This window comes from Oncorhynchus nerka, linkage group LG16 (assembly GCF_034236695.1).
Source record: "Oncorhynchus nerka isolate Pitt River linkage group LG16, Oner_Uvic_2.0, whole genome shotgun sequence".
NCBI classification, from domain to species: Eukaryota; Metazoa; Chordata; class Actinopteri; order Salmoniformes; family Salmonidae; genus Oncorhynchus; species Oncorhynchus nerka.
This window is the reverse complement of record NC_088411.1, coordinates 17295777-17313419: the sequence shown is the minus strand read 5'-3', so window position 1 is coordinate 17313419 and position 17643 is coordinate 17295777. Positions and strand designations below refer to the sequence as shown.

Here is a 17643-nt window from a genome sequence, read left to right as displayed (position 1 = left end):
TTTTATCTAGTGTTTAAATTGAAATGAATAATGTGTCGGTACTCACTTTAAATTTACCATACTGGGTTTCTTATTTAGAAGCCGATATTCTATATGTTCGTACATTTGGAATGATGTTGTGTATTGAATTCTCTGTCTCTCTTTTTCCCCTTCTGTAGGTAGCACGTCTCAAATAGGTGGAATAGGTGGTATGTCTCAACTAGGAGGGCTAGGTGGTATGTCTCAACTAGGAGGCCTAGGTGGTATGTCCCAAATACAAGGCCTAGGAGGTATGTCTCAACTAGGAGGCCTAGGTGGTATGTCCCAAATAGAAGGCCTAGGAGGTATGTCCCAAATAGAAGGCCTAGGAGGTATGTCCCAAATAGAAGGCCTAGGAGGTATGTCTCAGTACAGCAGTCAGTCCTTGACCAAGAGAGATGTGTTCCAACTGCCGACAGAGGTCAGCACCCACAGCAACGTCACACACACCATGATCAACGACCCCTACTTCTCAGGTATCAATTGAATCTCTTTATCTCTCTCTCTCTCCCTCACACACACACACACAGTGTCTCTCTCTCTCTCACACGCTAACTCCCTCTCCTACCCCTAGGGGACGGTATGATGATGACTTCCCAGCACACAGAGACCAGCGGCATGGTAACCCGTCATGTGACTAAGGAGGTGGTCCAGAGGAGCATGCAGGTGGCCGGCTCCAGCAGCGTCACCAAGAAGGTCGAGAGGTCGTTCTATGAGGCTTGAGGTCAAAGGTCAACAACAAGATGGCGGTGTCCCTGGGGCCCAACACACCGTGCTCACCTTTGTCTGTTACAGTGGATCCTGTCCTGTCCTGCCCTCTGTCTGACATGGGATTAATTTCATTATTTTGTTTATAGTTTTGTCTCTTGTTTCTATTTTGTTGGAAACATTTTACATTCAAAGAACTCTACCACCCCCACAGTCTTGTTGGAAGTTTGTCATTTTTATACACAATACTCATGGCTCCCTCTATTGGTTCTAGCTGGTATTACGGCCAGAGGCTTTAGATTAGGCTACTGCGCTAATCTGAGGTCGTATCACAATAGTTTAAAGTAGAGCCCGCACTGGTGTTAATATCTCTTGGCAGATATTATCTGAGAGATAATGGAGGGAGAGTGTACAAGTGTTTATACCGGCTGGCTGCTAGATGTCTTGCAAGATGGCTGCAGTTTGTTAATTTGATTACATTTACATTTTTTTTTTAATTTAGTCATTTAGCAGACACTCTTGTCCAGAGCGACTTACAGTTAGTGCATTCATCTTAAGATAACTAGGTGGGACAACCACATATCACAGGTTGTCTCATCTTAGTAGCAACCGCCTGCCAGTACACTTAACTATGTTTGTTTGTAGGGGCTCATAGAGAATTGTATTATTAGATTGTTGGTGATTCTCACAGTCATTACTATTACAAACATGAAATATATTAGGCTGACGTGTTTTCTTTGTCAGAAGAGATTGAATTGAAATGTTGATGCCAAATACTGTATTGCGATGTATTGTTTGTGTAAAAATATATTTCCTATGGTTTTGCATATTTCTTTTTTTTTGTACATTTTCCATGCTGAACAAAGTTAAAGAGATTCTCTGGTACTTGTGTATATGTTTTAGCCAGTAGTTCCGAAGATAGCGCTCACAAACCAAAAGTGGTCCCCAAACATTCCGTACTATGTCACACCTCTGCAGATATGTGCACCACGTCATTGCTCTCTCTCTCTCGCGCGATGCTGTGTGTGCTATCTTGCTATCTGTCACTCAGATGGCGAGGGACTGAAGCTCATTGGCTGAAACTCGCCCCACACGGGGGCAAAATGTAGAGAAAATGGAGCCGTACAGCTTACAGAAAACAGTCGCTATCAAATTAGGAATTTGGTGGCTAATTGAGGTAAAACAGTAATTCTGCTCATAGATTATGCCTGTATGAACTACACATTGACACATCCAGCCCAAATTAGGAGCTTTAAAAAATACTTAGTAGTCGCCAAAGTTCTGGAGCATGTCTTTAATAAATCCATAATGTAGATATAACATCATAAGGTAACAGTATTTCATACTTTAAATGTTTATCTCATTACTGTATAATTGTTTTAAAAAGAGTACTTCGGTCTACAAGCATGTTATGCCTAACTAATATATTCTAGCATAGATAGAAAACTTGGTCCTGATATTTCAGAGGGATATGTTTTGTGACAAAAAGATTGTATTCTCTTTATAATGTATTTTTACACCTATGCTGTGCTTTGGTTCAATTCTAAATACTGTCTATTGTAACAAGTCCTTACACTTAGTGAGATATATGGCAAAAATAATTATACTGGTTGAAATGTAAAGTTGAATTTGATATAAAATCAAATAAAAAGTCGTAATGATATTTGATAAATATACCAAAAATAAATGTTTATACTTTGTCATCATAGCTACTCATGAATTACTTTGTGTAACGTTCATACAATAATCTGCTGTTTGTTTTTTTATATCTGACATGTCCATTTTATGGCATTTAATAAAGATTGAATATGAACCTCAATACTATAGTTGCATTTCTATCTATTCTCATAACCTTTGTAGACCACAAACCGACAAACAGATCTTCGAAAATGTTCATTTATTGATGACTGGGGGAAAAAAGCATTGTTCACACTGTTATACACACGGTCAATATCATACTGCAACTTCCATATGCTGACACACATTATGAGACTGCGTGCTGTCTGTGTGCAAACTCTCACTGAACTACAGCATTTCAACTACATTGGATCTTTGGGTAATTTGGGCAGCACTTTCTTTACAGTGTCTTTATACCATAAAATACTATGGCAATTTAACAACCAATACAAACAGTTAGCACTTCATTTCCAGATGGTATAAACTGGTATGAAGACACTAAGAGAAAAAGTGTTGGGAAATGAGTTCTTCAACCCTTGTCCTGGGGAGTGCAGGCTTTTGTTCCAGCCTAATTTGAACACACCTGATTCAACTAATCATCAAACCATTGCATAAGGTGTGTTAGGGCTGGAGTAGAGCAAAACGCCTGCACTCCACTAGCCTGGAATTGACACGGAATAGTGCTACGTTTACAATATTGAGGGCTCGATTCAATCAGGTCTGCATTAGCCGACACCCGCATAGCTGTTGTTTTGACGTTTGTCTGAGGCGGAACCGTGTTAGAGCTGTCAAATTCACAAGCGGCTCCCAGTATTATACCTATCGTGAACATTGCCATCCCAATGCAGCCTTGTTTACATGTTGGAACACTGGAATGTGTGATGTAATCTACACATTGATTAAGCTCAGAGAAACCCTCAATTTCATTGAGTGATTTTCAGTTTGAGTGTCACAATTTATGTATAGTCTTCACTTTCTCGTTCTGAACGTCTAGCGCAAGAGGGACGGGTGTGGCTTCATGACAATGACTACGAGCAGCTGCTCACCGATTTGACAGCTCCAACGCAGTTACACCTCCGACCCCGCCAAAACATCAGCTATGTGGGTGTCAGCTATCGCGGGTTTACGCTTAATCTGATTGAATCGAGCTCTAAGTGTGGATTCTACGCTAGCTCTCCAGGACCAGTTTTAAAGATTCTGTGATATGTTATCTAAGCACTTAGCTTAGCACCAGAGACAGGGTCCAGGGCAGAGGCAGGGTTCCCTGGTCTGTGCCGACCTGATCACCAGACCCTTCACCACCTCTACAGTCCCAAACACAGGGAACAGTCTCTCTGTGAAGGTCTCGTTGTATGTGTAGATGTGGGACCTCTTCTCCACGTTGTAGAAGGAAAGCTGGCCTTGCTCATAGTCCAGGTAGACCCCCACCTTCCTGGGGACCAGCATCTGGGCCAGCGGGGTGGAAGGCACCGTCAGGGCCTTGAGGTCTGAGCCCCTCTCCAGCCGCAGGGTGAGGTAGCCCGTCTTTGTGTTGAGGGAACTATAACCCTTCCTTTGGGCAGAAGCTTTAGCCACCCCCAGCCGCCAGTCCCGGTTGCCCACTTCAACTTCCCAGTAATGGCGCCCAGAGGTGTAGCCCTCGTTTCCCAGAGCGCACCACCAGCCATCGAAGCGACACGTGCAGTTAGGGATGTCTCGCCGCTCCAGGCCACAGCACATGCGCTTGTCGCCGTTGGAGAGGATGAGGTCAGGGTTGGCTGTCTTGGGGTCAAGGGTCACTTCCTCTGCAGCATCACAGATCCAGTTCCATACTGAGAAAAAAAAGTTGTTAGGGTGAGAAATGGGATGACTGTATTTACAGTTTCCTTTACGCCTCAATAAAGCATGAGTCCAGCATGAGTTTCACATACCATTATGGGGGATGTAGCGGGCTGCATCTGAAAGTGTTAACAAAACTGGGGTTAAAATACTGTTAAAAGTTCAATCTTAACTCATTTCCTGTCACGTAACTGCAAAGGACTCAGGCATGTTTGTCCATTCCTCTGGTGTCTACTGGAATTAGTTATTTCTTTAATGTTTTATCAGTACCAATTGGCAGCACTTCAAGTGATTCATCAACCATCCCAGCAAACATGCCCACTAAGACTGTGTTTAGACAGGCAGCCCAATTCTGATCATTATTTTTACTAATTGGTCTTTTCACCAAAGATTTGATGTGAAAAGGTCTGATGTGATTGGTCAACAGACCAATTAGTGGAAATAAATATCAGAATTGGGATGCCTGTGTAAACACACCCATTGGCACAATGTGGGCAAAAATATTGGCCCCGTGTAGGCTGCACACACTGGGCCGATGGGCAGCCCTCACTGCCTGAAATAAACCCATATTTTCCCAGAAAACATGCCCACACTGGCATGATGTCGGCCCGATGTGGGCTAAAATAATGGACCTATTTGAGCTGTCCACCTTATACATTTTATCTATTATTTAACCCTCGAAGGTATTTAGCGAAAGACAGCTATCATACATATATTTTTACAAGAGAAACTGCTAAGTCCCTCATATGTCACATGCACTTATTTATTTTTTTCCCTCCATCATTGGCAGTGTACTAGATCAGAATGAATTTGCATCACACAACAGAACACTTCAACTGGAACGAAACTCTCAGTAACGGGCTAGCCTGTGCCCACCTTGCCCTGATTTGATATCTTGACCGCATAATCAAAATAGTCACCATCTCTCATTGTCACACATTGACACACCTGTGATCGCCAACATCTCTTTGTCGCTGATTGCTGTTATACTTGTGTAAGGGCTAGATTCAATCAGATTTGTGCTAGCTGACACCATGTTGCTGTTGTTTTGTTTCTCTTTGTCGCTGATTGCTGTTATACTTGTGTAAGGGCTAGATTCAATCAGATTTGTGCTAGCTGACACCATGTTGCTGTTGTTTTGTTTCTCTTTGTCACTGATTGCTGTTATACTTGTGTAAGGGCTAGATTCAATCAGATTTGTGCTCGCTGACACCATGTTGCTGTTGTTTTGTTTCTCTTTGTCACTGATTGCTGTTATACTTGTGTAAGGGCTAGATTCAATCAGATTTGTGCTAGCTGACACCATGTTGCTGTTGTTTTGTTTCTCTTTGTCACTGATTGCTGTTATACTTGTGTAAGGGCTAGATTCAATCAGATTTGTGCTAGCTGACACCATGTTGCTGTTGTTTTGTTTCTCTTTGTCGCTGATTGCTGTTATACTTGTGTAAGGGCTAGATTCAATCAGATTTGTGCTAGCTGACACCATGTTGCTGTTGTTTTGTTTCTCTTTGTCGCTGATTGCTGTTATACTTGTGTAAGGGCTAGATTCAATCAGATTTGTGCTCGCTGACACCATGTTGCTGTTGTTTTGTTTCTCTTTGTCGCTGATTGCTGTTATACTTGTGTAAGGGCTAGATTCAATCAGATTTGTGCTCGCTGACACCATGTTGCTGTTGTTTTGTTTCTCTTTGTCGCTGATTGCTGTTATACTTGTGTAAGGGCTAGATTCAATCAGATTTGTGCTAGCTGACACCATGTTGCTGTTGTTTTGTTTCTCTTTGTCGCTGATTGCTGTTATACTTGTGTAAGGGCTAGATTCAATCAGATTTGTGCTAGCTGACACCATGTTGCTGTTGTTTTGTTTCTCTTTGTCGCTGATTGCTGTTATACTTGTGTAAGGGCTAGATTCAATCAGATTTGTGCTAGCTGACACCATGTTGCTGTTGTTTTGTTTCTCTTTGTCGCTGATTGCTGTTATACTTGTGTAAGGGCTAGATTCAATCAGATTTGTGCTAGCTGACACCATGTTGCTGTTGTTTTGTTTCTCTTTGTCGCTGATTGCTGTTATACTTGTGTAAGGGCTAGATTCAATCAGATTTGTGCTCGCTGACACCATGTTGCTGTTGTTTTGGCGGTGTTAAGGCGCCCCACATTCTAGGTTCGGTTGCTCCTAGCAGAACTCGGCTAGGCAAAGACCTTAGCTTGAAAAACGAGAAAAAGGCATCAATATTACTGTTTGTCCCTCTTTAGATGCTGTGGCAACAACGTAGTCAATAACACTCCCTCAAAATACTCTGTAATACATTTTGATGTCTGAATCGCACAATTTCACATCTAACAAAGATGTTTGGTGCAGTATTTCTCAAGTAAAAAATTGTGCATGAAAACTAGTGGTCTCTCATTGAAAGACAACAAACACTTCATTGAAGAATCCTGTCCATAGTTCCCACTCCGACTACCAAATTTCGACTTGCCTCAAGGAAAAATGTAATGCGCTCAAACAGCCCAACAAAAAGAACTGCTGAACGCCAAAATGTCATCATAATACATGCGCAAACTGTTTCGACTGGGAAGCATGTGACAGGTTTTAGAGCTGTCAAATCCACAAGCGGCTGCCGACATTATATCTATTGTGGACATTGCCATGGACGAACATCTCCATTAGGCTGATAAGAATCCGTATTATTTCATTTTATAATTTTCAATTTGAGCATCATTATTTCTATATAGCCTACACTTTCTCGTTCTAAACTTCTAACGTGTGATTGGGACGGGTGTGGCTTCATGATAATGACCACGAACACCCGCTCACCGATTTGACAGCTCCAACGCAGTTACACCTCCTACACCACCAAAACTAGCGCGGGTTAACGCTTGACCTAATTGAATCTAACACTTCCTTGATGACTCCAACACGTCAAAGCTCTACACACCAATCTTCTGACTCCTCTGTTTTCTGATCAGCCACTGCTTGGTTACGTCCTCCTGCAAACACAGAGGCTTGAGTGAGTTTATCTGTGTGATATGTGTCTAGTCAGGCATGTGAATTGATAATCAGTTAGTTTACATGAACATTTGAGTCATTTAGCAGACGCTGTTATCCAGAGCGGCTTAAGAGTTTGTGTATTCATCTTAAGGTAGCGAAGACAGACAACTGCATATCACAGTCATAGTAAGCAAATAGTTGCCTCAATAAGTAGCTATCAGCAAATCAGTGCTAATAAGAAAGGAAAAGTGTGAGTGTTTACGTCAAGACAGGCAAGGGTGTTCGTTTTAGTATTGTTTGTATTTTTTGTTGACTCATTGAAACTCACACACCTTGTCAGGGCTGTCTGCACTCAGCACGACCCACATGACCAGCTCCATGGCTGGGAGAAGGTTCGGCAGACGCCCCCTCCTCCACTGGAACTCCAGATCATCCAACATCATCAATACGGGCTCACCGGGCCAGACAATGGGCTAGAGAGGGAGGGAAGTCAATATGGTTATTATTTTATATACTAAGAAACTAAAAGACGGTTGGAGAGGCGGGATTTAGAGGGAGATGGCATCTTCTGTTACTGGCCTTTCTGAATTCAGAGCTACATTATACAGTAAGTCCACTATATTGGCACACGCAGGATAGGGGATTGTTCATCTTTGATGAGAGGCCTGGGGCCTGGCATCCAGTGGCATCCCCCTTTTTGTGGGGCCGTCCCAGGATCCCCTACTGCTTTGCTCTTGAGCTCACAGGTACAATACCTCCCAAACACTAGTGGACTAAACTCTGCTTCTCAGCTGAACGGTTAAATTGGGATCTGCCCATCAAGATCTCTTTGCCAATCAATACCACTCTGAAAAGTTTAGATCCCATCTCTCCTACAATATCAGTCTGAAGAGCATGTCAGTATGTCAGTACTTTGCTTTATTTTTGTGTTTTTTGTTAAATGTCTGCTCAGCCCACATGCTCTATATATGTAATGTATACAATCACTATGTATTTATACCATAATCCTCCCATTCTTTGGAATGCCCACCGCCCTCATATGTCATGTCTGTTAAAATGTTTTACTTGGTTCTTCAAAGACAGACAGAACAGATAAGGTTAAGTTTGATTCTATACAAGTAAAGACCAAAACAAATATCTCTTATCACATGGAATGTCCACAGGCTCCATGATGGGAAAAAAAACATATGGTTCTCGAACACCTAAAGAGACTGTCAGCAGATGTGTTTATTTTTTTCAAAAGTAGAAATAGTCAAAAAAATAGAAATGGAACATTTAAAGAAGAGCTAGGTTGGAGAGGCCTATGCTGCCACCTACTGTAGTAACAGCAGAGGTGTCGGCATCCTGATAAATAAGAATACACCATTTCACTTATATCCCTGCATATGGACCAAGAAGGCAGTTTTCTAATGTTGAATTGTACCTTAAATGGTGAAAAATGCACATTGATTTCATTGTATATTCCACCAGGGGCACATCTGGTGTTTTTAGATAGAATTCAGGCTATAGTAGATCAAATCCAGACAGGAACCATTATTTTAGCAGGTGAACTAAATCAGACATTTGATGAGATTGACAGCCGTAGTAATAAAGGCGGCTAATTTAGGGAGCCTCCAAAGAGGCTGAACATTTTCATCTCTACAAATGATTTACAGGACAACACAATAACTACAAAAAGCTATTCAAGAATTGAGTACATTTTCTTTCTTTTTTTAGATGCAACTCAACAATTTACTGGATAAAAACATTCATGAAATAGTGATATTGGATCATTCTCCGGTATCATGCTTAATAACACAGCAATAGAAAATACATTTAGCGACAGAATTTGGAGAATTAATTTTATTAAAATTCCTAAACAAATTTTTTTTAAACTTTACCATTACAAATGTAAACATAGAGGACAGAGAAAAGCCGACCCCCGATATAATCTGGGGTGCATTTAAGGTGTACATTAGGGGAATGAAAATATCATATTTATTTGCAGATGATCTCCTGATATACCTGACTAATATTGAAAACTCAATTTCAGAATAATCAAAAATCTCAGGTTATAAAATGTACGTGGAAAAAAACAAAATAATGGCAATAGGAAAAAGAAAAAGAACAACTTCCGATCTACAGCAATCCTTTAAGTGGACCACAAAAATATGAAATACTTAGGATAATAAGTGACAACAAACAACAGATATATAAATATATCTTTATCCCATTACTCAACAATGTGAAAGCAGATCTAATTAAATAGAATAATCTTCCCATAAATCTTACAGGTAGAATAAACCTCTTTAGAATGGCATGGCTGCCAATGTTTTTGTATTTATTCTCAGTAATACCAATTAGCCCACCAATGACATTCTTTAAAAAAAGTATACTCGGTCCTAACAGACTTTATATTGGCCAATAAAATGTATAGAATAAAATGGAAAGTTTTACATCTTCCTACGTCTGAGGGTTATTTCCATGACAGAATGACAGAATGACAGAATTCAAATGTAATTCTGGACTGACAAATGTAGATACGTTCAAATACATGCAACTTAAAAGTTACATATCACAAAATGTACATTTAAAATCTTTTGGACATTAGAGTAACCTTGAGGGAATACTATTTGAGTCAGAAAAGGATGTTCATATGATAGGGAAGATATATAAAACCTTGCAGAGATCATATCTAAGTGACAATCTCTTAGAAAAAAATATATAAACTACTGGAAAAAAATATTTTAAAAGAACTGATGTTGTTACAAGATGGAGGGAAAGTTGGAGCCTAACTAATGAAATTACATTTAATGAAAATGTACGCTTAATCCAATATAAACTAATGTATAGAATGCATTACACAAGAGACTAAATGTACAAATTCTACAGGACAACGACAGAGTTGTCTCTCAAGTGTAAAACTAATAATGACTCAATAATCTATGCTTTCTGGGAATGCTATTAACTTCTTATGGTATAGGGGACGTTTGCGTCCCACTTGGGCAAAAGCCCGGGAAAATGCAGCGCGGCATTTAATTTTTTTTTAATATAAAAATCAAACTTTCATTAAATCACACATGTAAGATACTCAATTAAAGCTACACTCGTTGTGAATCCAGCCAACATGTCCGATTTTTTAAAGGCTTTTCGGCAAAAGCATAAGAAGCTATTATCTGATGATAGCACAACAGTAAACAACGAGGGTAGCATATTTCAACCCTGCAGGCGCTACACAAAACGCAGAAATAAAATATAAAACATGCCTTACCTTTAATGAGCTTCTTTTGTTGGCACTCCAATATGTCCCATAAACATCACAATTGGTCCTTTTGTTCGATTAATTCCGTCCATATATATCCAAAATGTCAATTTATTTGGCGCGTTTGATCCAGAAAAAAAACAGCTTCCAAAATGCGCAACTGGTGACATCCAGTGGAAGCGGTAGGAACTGAAAACAAGTTCCTAAGAAATATTGTTTGCCAATGAGAACTCACTGAACAGACAGAGACCTCAAAAAAAAGAATTCTGAACGGTTATTCCTCGGGGTTTTGTCTGCTACATAAGTTCTGTTATACTCACAGACATGATTCAAACAGTTTTAGAAACTTCAGAGGGTTTTCTATCCAAATCTACTAATAATATGCATGTCTTATATTCTTGGCATGAATAGCAGGAAGTTGAAATTGGGCACGCCATTTATCCAAAAGTGAAAATGCTGCCCCCTATACCTTAAGAAATTAAGTCTGGAAGTTGTGGGCGGAGCTAGAAAGTTGGCCGTCTGTCTGCATATTTTAAGACATGGCATATGGGGTGTAGTGAGATACCCAATGGGCTAGACGATTCCTTTATCCTCACTCATCTTGAAAAAACGTATGCTAAAAACATGGAAGTCAATGGACACAATGGAAAAACCAAATGATTTATTATTGAAATATTGAAATAGGATGGACGACCAAGAAAACCACTTTAAGGCCAAGTGGAAAACAATAATGCAGGCACAAGGCATGAGGGTGTGACCAGGCACTAGGCATGAGGGTGTGACCAGGCACTAGGTATGAGGGTGTGACCAGGCACTAGGCATGAGGGTGTGACCAGGCACTAGGCATGAGGGTGTGACCAGGCACTAGGCATGAGGGTGTGACCAGGCACTAGGCATGAGGGTGTGACCAGGCACTAGGCATGAGGGTGTGACCAGGCACTAGGCATGAGGGTGTGACCAGGCACTAGGCAAGAGGGTGTGACCAGGCACTAGGCAAGAGGGTGTGACCAGGCACTAGGCAAGAGGGTGTGACCAGGCACTAGGCATGAGGGTGTGACCAGGCACTAGGCATGAGGGTGTGACCAGGCACTAGGCATGAGGGTGTGACCAGGCACTAGGCATGAGGGTGTGACCAGGCACTAGGCATGAGGGTGTGAGAATGCAGGACTGGGCAGATGAGATGTAGTCATTGTTTGTGTGTCTGTAAATTGTTGATGGTATGTTTTTTGGAATGTTCTTTGTTAAATAAATGTTCAATAAAATGGTTAAATAAATTAAGAGCATGTCATATGAGAAGGAGAGGTAAGGATGAACTGGGACAGGGAGCTGCTCCTTAATTACAGAGGTGTCAGAGACGGAGGGATAAAGATAGAGAGCGAGAGAGCGAGAGAGATAAAGAAGAATAGGAATTTGGAGCAAGAGTAAGTCTTTAATCAAATAGGTGTGGCAGCCTTGGAGTCTGACAGCAACAGAAATAGAAGGAGAGGAAGAGAGGAATACAGAGAAAGAGAAAGAAGGGGGAGGCCAAGGGAAACAACAACTCTAATTAAAGTTCATCAGTAAACTACTCGCTGTGCCAGAGGATAAAATTAGATAAAGAAGGACAACGTGTCTTTGTTAATTTGTCAACAACAAGTAGTAGTGTAGTACAACCACTTTAGTAATACACTGGATGCACAGGAAGCTGCTGAGGGGAGAGGGGCTCATAATAACTGCCGGAACGGATCAAACGGAATGGCATCAAATACCTGGAAATGTGTGTGATGTATTATGATCCCATTCCTCTGATTCCACTCCAGTCATTACCACAAGCCCGTTTTTTCCAACTAAGGTGCCACCGACCTCCTGTAGTAGTGACCCAATCCCTCCCCTATTTCCATACCTCTAGTTTGTTTCTGAGCTGGTGTGTCCAGTCCATGATGACCCGTTTGTGGGATGCCATGTCATACTCTCCACCTGTCTCCAGCATACACAACAGGCGACCGTTCCACTCCCTCTTCTCTGGCCTGTTAGCCTGCAGCTCTGTCTGGATGCTCCTTGGCTGCAAAAGCAAAGGACATGGGTCAATAAAGAGATCATTAAGTAAAAACGACATTAACAAGTCTCACATCAAGGCATGGTAATAGTTTATCAACAAAGAGAACAATGACAAAGGATTGATTTCAAGAAATCAAGGCTTTTAAAGTAAAACTTAGTTTCAAATACGAGTGCTCACCTGTATTCTATTCTCCAGCACGGCAGCCCACTCCACTATGTATTCTCTACACACACTGGGAGGCCAGGAGTCTTCATTGGTCCAGATGTGGGCTAGGACATTTGACCTCTGCAATGAGAGAGAGAGAGAGTTAATAGTAGAGAGAGAGTGGTTGTGTGCATGTGTGTGTGTGTGTGTGTTTGTGTATGTGTGTACCTGGCACAGTCTGTTGAGTTCCCTGGCCAGCTCCATTATAAACAGCTGACTCTCCACTAAAGGTTCATTCTTCTCATTTGTCACTTTCTTACGAGACTCCTAGAACAGAGAGAGCAATGGATGAGAGAGAAAAAGGAAATGGTAAAAAAAAAATCACTTGAAGCACTGCTACACAGATAAACCACCGAGGGGAAATGAAGCAATCCTTTCTTTCTCTTGAGTACATCTTGACAAGGAGAAATATCAGTACTATTATCCTTTTACTGCATTGGGGCAGTAATCTTGGTAATCTTAAACAAATCTACTTTAAAACAAAAGTATAAGCCTCACACACATGGTTATGGGCTTAAAAAAATGAAGCACCTGTACCATATCAGATATACTATAGAGTTGAAATGTATTACATTTTGAGTTTGGGTCCCAATATTACACTTTATATACTTCACAGAAGACTGAAATATAACAAAACCGCTTGACATAGAAACACCAGATTTTCTGCATCCATATTTTTTTAATGAAAATATGAAAAATACTAAATAACATTCCACCCCTGAGGCCACTAGGTCAATTGACTGCAGGAAAGGGCTACGAGGTGTCTGAGAGTTGAGGTGTCCCAGGGTTGTACCTTGAGGCGGATCTTAATTTTTTTCGCTGGCTCGATGAGGAACTGGAGGCACTCCTTCATCATGTTGGCAGTTGGGGGAGAGGCCCTGTGGCACAGTGATACACAGGTTCAATATGCTAGCACAGTGATACACAGGTTTAATACGCTGGCACAGTGATACACAGGTTTAATACGCTGGCACAGTGATACACAGGTTTAATACGCTGGCACAGTGATACACAGGTTTAATACGCTGGCACAGTGATACACAGGTTCAATATGCTGGTACAGTGATACACAGGTTCAATATGCTGGTACAGTGATACACAGGTTCAATATGCTGGTACAGTGATACACAGGTTTAATATGCTGGCACAGTGATACACAGGTTTAACACGCTGGCACAGTGATACACAGGTTCAATATGCTGGCACAGTGATACACAGGTTCAATATGCTGGCACAGTGATACACAGGTTCAATATGCTGGCACAGTGATACACAGGTTTAATACGCTGGGGCAGTGATACACAGGTTCAATATGCTGGCACAGTGATGCACAGGTTCAATATGCTGGCACAGTGATACACAGCTTTATTATGCACTGGCACTCACTCTGTCAGTGCAAGGCCTGATCTACAGCTGACTGGGCTCCAATAGCATCTCAAATCGATGTGTGTGTGTGTGTGTGTGTGTGTGTGTTTGTTGTTACGAAAACAAGAACTAGCCCACTGATTTTCCTGCACTTGTTATGTTTGAAGGTCTTAGGCCTAGCTACACTGCACGGTCTGTAACCTGATTTGATGGGTGAATAAATGTGAGAAGTAGGTGTATGTGACCAGGTGTTCAATGCATGTACCTAGGAGACAGCCACCTTACCTTAAGTCCAGTGCTAGCCCAACATTGGACTAAAAGAGCTTAACGTTATTCCTTAGTCCAAGGACCTTACATGTTCTGTTTAAAGGGTGAATTGGCTCTGGAAGTCAAAACAGCCAAATACTCTATCTAAACAAGAATCGATTCTCAATTGCGGTGCGGTTCTAGAAACATAAATCCCTCCACTTTCATATCCTATCAAAATATTTTCACAAATGAAAAATACACACTTGCTGTACCCGGTTTAAACCTGAAAGATAAGGTCTGTATAGGACATGACATATGGGGGTGTAGTGAGATACCCAATGGGCTGGACGATTCTCTTCTCCTTCATCTTGAAAAAACATTACAAAATGTGGAAATCAATGAATCCGCCATAATTAACACAATGGAAAAATCAAATGATTTATTATCTGAATATTGAAATAGCATGGGGGCGACAGAGCTAAAAAAAAACTAATTGGTACAATTTAAGGCCATGTGGCAAACAATAATGCAGGCACTAGGGACATGGGTGTGAGCACGCGGGTCGGGGCAGAGGACATGTCGTTGTTTTTGTATGTATTTGGTGTAAATAAATAAGTTATATATTTTTTAAGTAAATATTATAAAAAAATTAAAAAACATACCGCAAGCGATGCATGTTAATGTTTAGACCGAACCTCTGGGATCTTAACAAAACTCCCCTCGAATAAAGAAGTCTGTGTTCAATGACTCTTATGTGTCATTTAATGGAACTGAGAGACATGATCAAGGGCTAGTTTCAGGGTCAGCTCAGTCATGACTCCCAGGGTCAGCCTGTCCAAGCAGATTACTATACATTCAAGTTTTCTCTTTGCAGAAAACTACAAAGAGGCATGCCTAAAATAAAGAGGTTAACTAACACAAGACAACTACAGAAACTGGCAGGCCTAGATGCCTCTGGTCACAGATTGCCTATCAATCCTGATTGCCAACACCTGTTGTGCTAATCAAGGCTTCCTGGCAGAGGACAGCCGTTGACCCGATTGGTGCTGCCACCAGAGGATGGAGTGTAGAAGTGTATCCTGGTAGTGTGTTACCTAACCGTGTGCTAACACTAAACTCTGTGTGTGTGTGTGTGCGTGCGTGCGTATACTGTGCAACTTTTATATCACTACATCCCAGTTGATATCCTCTGTGGGCTCATTGGAACGGCCTCACCTAAAACTGGCCTGGCTTGACGGAAAGAAAGAGAGACAGAAAAGAAAAGAAAGAGAGAAAAATAAATTGCAGAGAGAGAGAGACAGATATATATATATATATATATATTAATATATAGAGAGAGAGAGAGAGAGAGAGAGAGAGAGAGAGAGAGAGATGGAGAGAGAGAGAGAGAGAGAGAGATAAAAACTGCAGAATGACATGTTTTGTGTGGGCCTTGGTGTCAGGCAGATATCCCATGGAGATGTAAAGCAGCAGCTGAGAGCGTTTTTACACAGCCCACCGATCGACCGTTTGGCCCCAGTGGTGTTGAATCAGCAGCACCTCCTAGTTTGATGTACAAGAGGGTACATTTTCTGTACTTTTTGTGACAAAGGCAGCAGGGGAAATTGGCCAAAAGAAGATGCAATTCATCAACTTTCCAAGGAGAACACAGCAGAGTAACAATGATGCTTTGTGTTTGGAAATGTTGCCTACAAAGGATTTTCACGGCTGGTTGGTTGTTAGGGTTATTTTGAAGGCTCTGTGCCATCACCTTATATTAACACCTTGAAAGGACTTATCCTTAATCAGGTGGAGTTACCCTCCTGTGGGGTTTTGTTCCAACCCTGCCCTGAAACAACTGGTTCTACTAATAAGGTGATGCTCAGGAACTTGATTAGTTGAATTAGGTGTGTTATAGTTGGGTTGAAACGAAAGCCTGCATAACCCGTATCTCTCCAAGAGGAGGGCTGGCCACCACTGTTCTAACACAGTTTGATCAGTAAGAGCCCCTTCCCCTTAGACCTGAACTTGTAACTTGTCATTTAGACTTATTGATTTAGATCAGAATTGACAGAAGAATTTAGGCCTACACGCCAATATTTATGCACCATATTACGACGCAAAGATGGGAGTTTTGAACGAGGCAGTTGAGCCACTGAACCTAAACGTGATTGTAACACTTTCACAACAGGTGAACCTGCGTCTTCTTTTTCTGTGGTCAAAACAACAAACGGGATTAGCGCATGTCCAAAACGAGTGACTGGGACACGTGCGCGCACACAGTGACGGGGTGAGTCTACCGAGGACACCGGCAGAACCCGTGCCATTAATCCGGTTAACGAATTAAACGGAGTTGAGTAAACTGTAATAGACATAAAGCCACATTTGTAAACACGACAGGCAATTTACGGCGAAACATAAAAACATAGGCTATCTAGTTAATGGACACCTTTATCATTACGCACCTGAAATTAAAGGTTTATTAGGCTATGCATTAGATGTATTGTGGATTTGAGATAAGAGGAGATCCCGGATTATAACTCACCTGTCCCTGACCACAACCTTAGTGACTTTCTATTCTAGGACACACAAGACAACACCTCTGGCCGGTAAGAACAGATTATCACAACAGAGTGGGCTGGAGGTTTCATTTGGACTGGTTCCAACGCGTAATATCACATGAGTAATACCATTATGAAGCCTATATAATAAGAACATATACAATATTTTGCACAATACTTCTGTAGCTGACCCGACCCTTCCCCAGAGCGCACAGCACAGACATCAAGTAATAAAAACGATTCCACTTTCAGGGCGCAGCATGCAGAACGTTAAACAATTCTCCAAACATATCCAAACTCAATGTTGCAAGACTAGCTTGGATAGTGCGGCCATCATTTGATGCGTAAAGTTTGCGTCTACAGTAGCCTGCATGGATTATTTTAGACATCGTGAGATAAACAAACAAGAAAACATTTAATTGAAATTAAGATGTCTGGAGCAGAAATACTTACCTTGGGAATCCACAAGGAAATGGTTGTAGTCCAGAAAATGTTTTCAGTAGGAGTAGGACCTATGACTAACTACTGTTGTAGCCTACTCTGCACCGCACTGCCGTTATACATGCGCCAGGCTCTATCTACTGCAACTGCATTGAGTGAGTGAGTGAGTGACCTTATTAGCACCCCGCTGTGCGAATAAAAGTTCGGGTGTTTCCGAAAAATTCACGAATACAGACGAAACAGGTAGACATCTTTGTTGGGTCTTCACGCGTTTTGATCATTCACTTGTTGTTCCCACAAGAGGTCGCCAGAGTATAGAATCTCATTTACAGCGCGTCAATTTGAGAGACCGCGATTA

At 41.4% G+C, this 17643-nt stretch overlaps 2 protein-coding genes across 4 annotated transcripts in view; one reads left to right on the top strand and one right to left on the bottom strand.

Moving 5' to 3' along the window:
• Window positions 1-2545, top strand: part of LOC115144126 (integrin, beta 4) — a 33019-nt gene extending 30474 nt beyond the window's left edge. For all 3 annotated transcript variants that reach the window (XM_029684876.2, XM_029684874.2, XM_029684875.2), the window contains 2 exons: window positions 159-494; window positions 593-2545. In XM_029684876.2, the coding sequence (XP_029540736.1) occupies window positions 159-494; window positions 593-741 (485 nt within the window). In that variant the 3' untranslated portion in view covers window positions 742-2545. The remainder of the gene's footprint in view (window positions 1-158; window positions 495-592) is intronic.
• Window positions 2546-2614: 69 nt separating this feature from the next.
• On the bottom strand, window positions 2615-17421 carry LOC115144125 (butyrophilin subfamily 1 member A1-like). The gene is made up of 9 exons (XM_029684873.2): window positions 17298-17421; window positions 13484-13568; window positions 12859-12957; window positions 12664-12771; window positions 12331-12489; window positions 7540-7680; window positions 7155-7206; window positions 4314-4340; window positions 2615-4214 (listed from the first exon to the last, which is right to left on the bottom strand). The coding sequence occupies exons 2-9, from the start codon at window positions 13544-13546 to the stop codon at window positions 3628-3630; spliced, it is 1236 nt and encodes a 411-aa protein (XP_029540733.1). The 5' UTR covers window positions 13547-13568; window positions 17298-17421; the 3' UTR covers window positions 2615-3627.
• Window positions 17422-17643: the final 222 nt, after the last annotated feature.

Bases quoted from the DNA above. Each gene is read 5' to 3' on its own strand.
- LOC115144125 (XM_029684873.2), bottom strand. From the start codon at position 13,546: ATGATGAAGGAGTGCCTCCAGTTCCTCATCGAGCCAGCGAAAAAAATT. The intron at 12,958-13,483 runs GTACAACCCTGG...TCTCTGTTCTAG, and splicing joins AAATTAAGATCCGCCTCAAG to GAGTCTCGTAAGAAAGTGAC. The intron at 4,341-7,154 runs GTGTGTAGAGCT...TAACACTTTCAG, and splicing joins ACAGAGGAGTCAGAAGATTG to ATGCAGCCCGCTACATCCCC.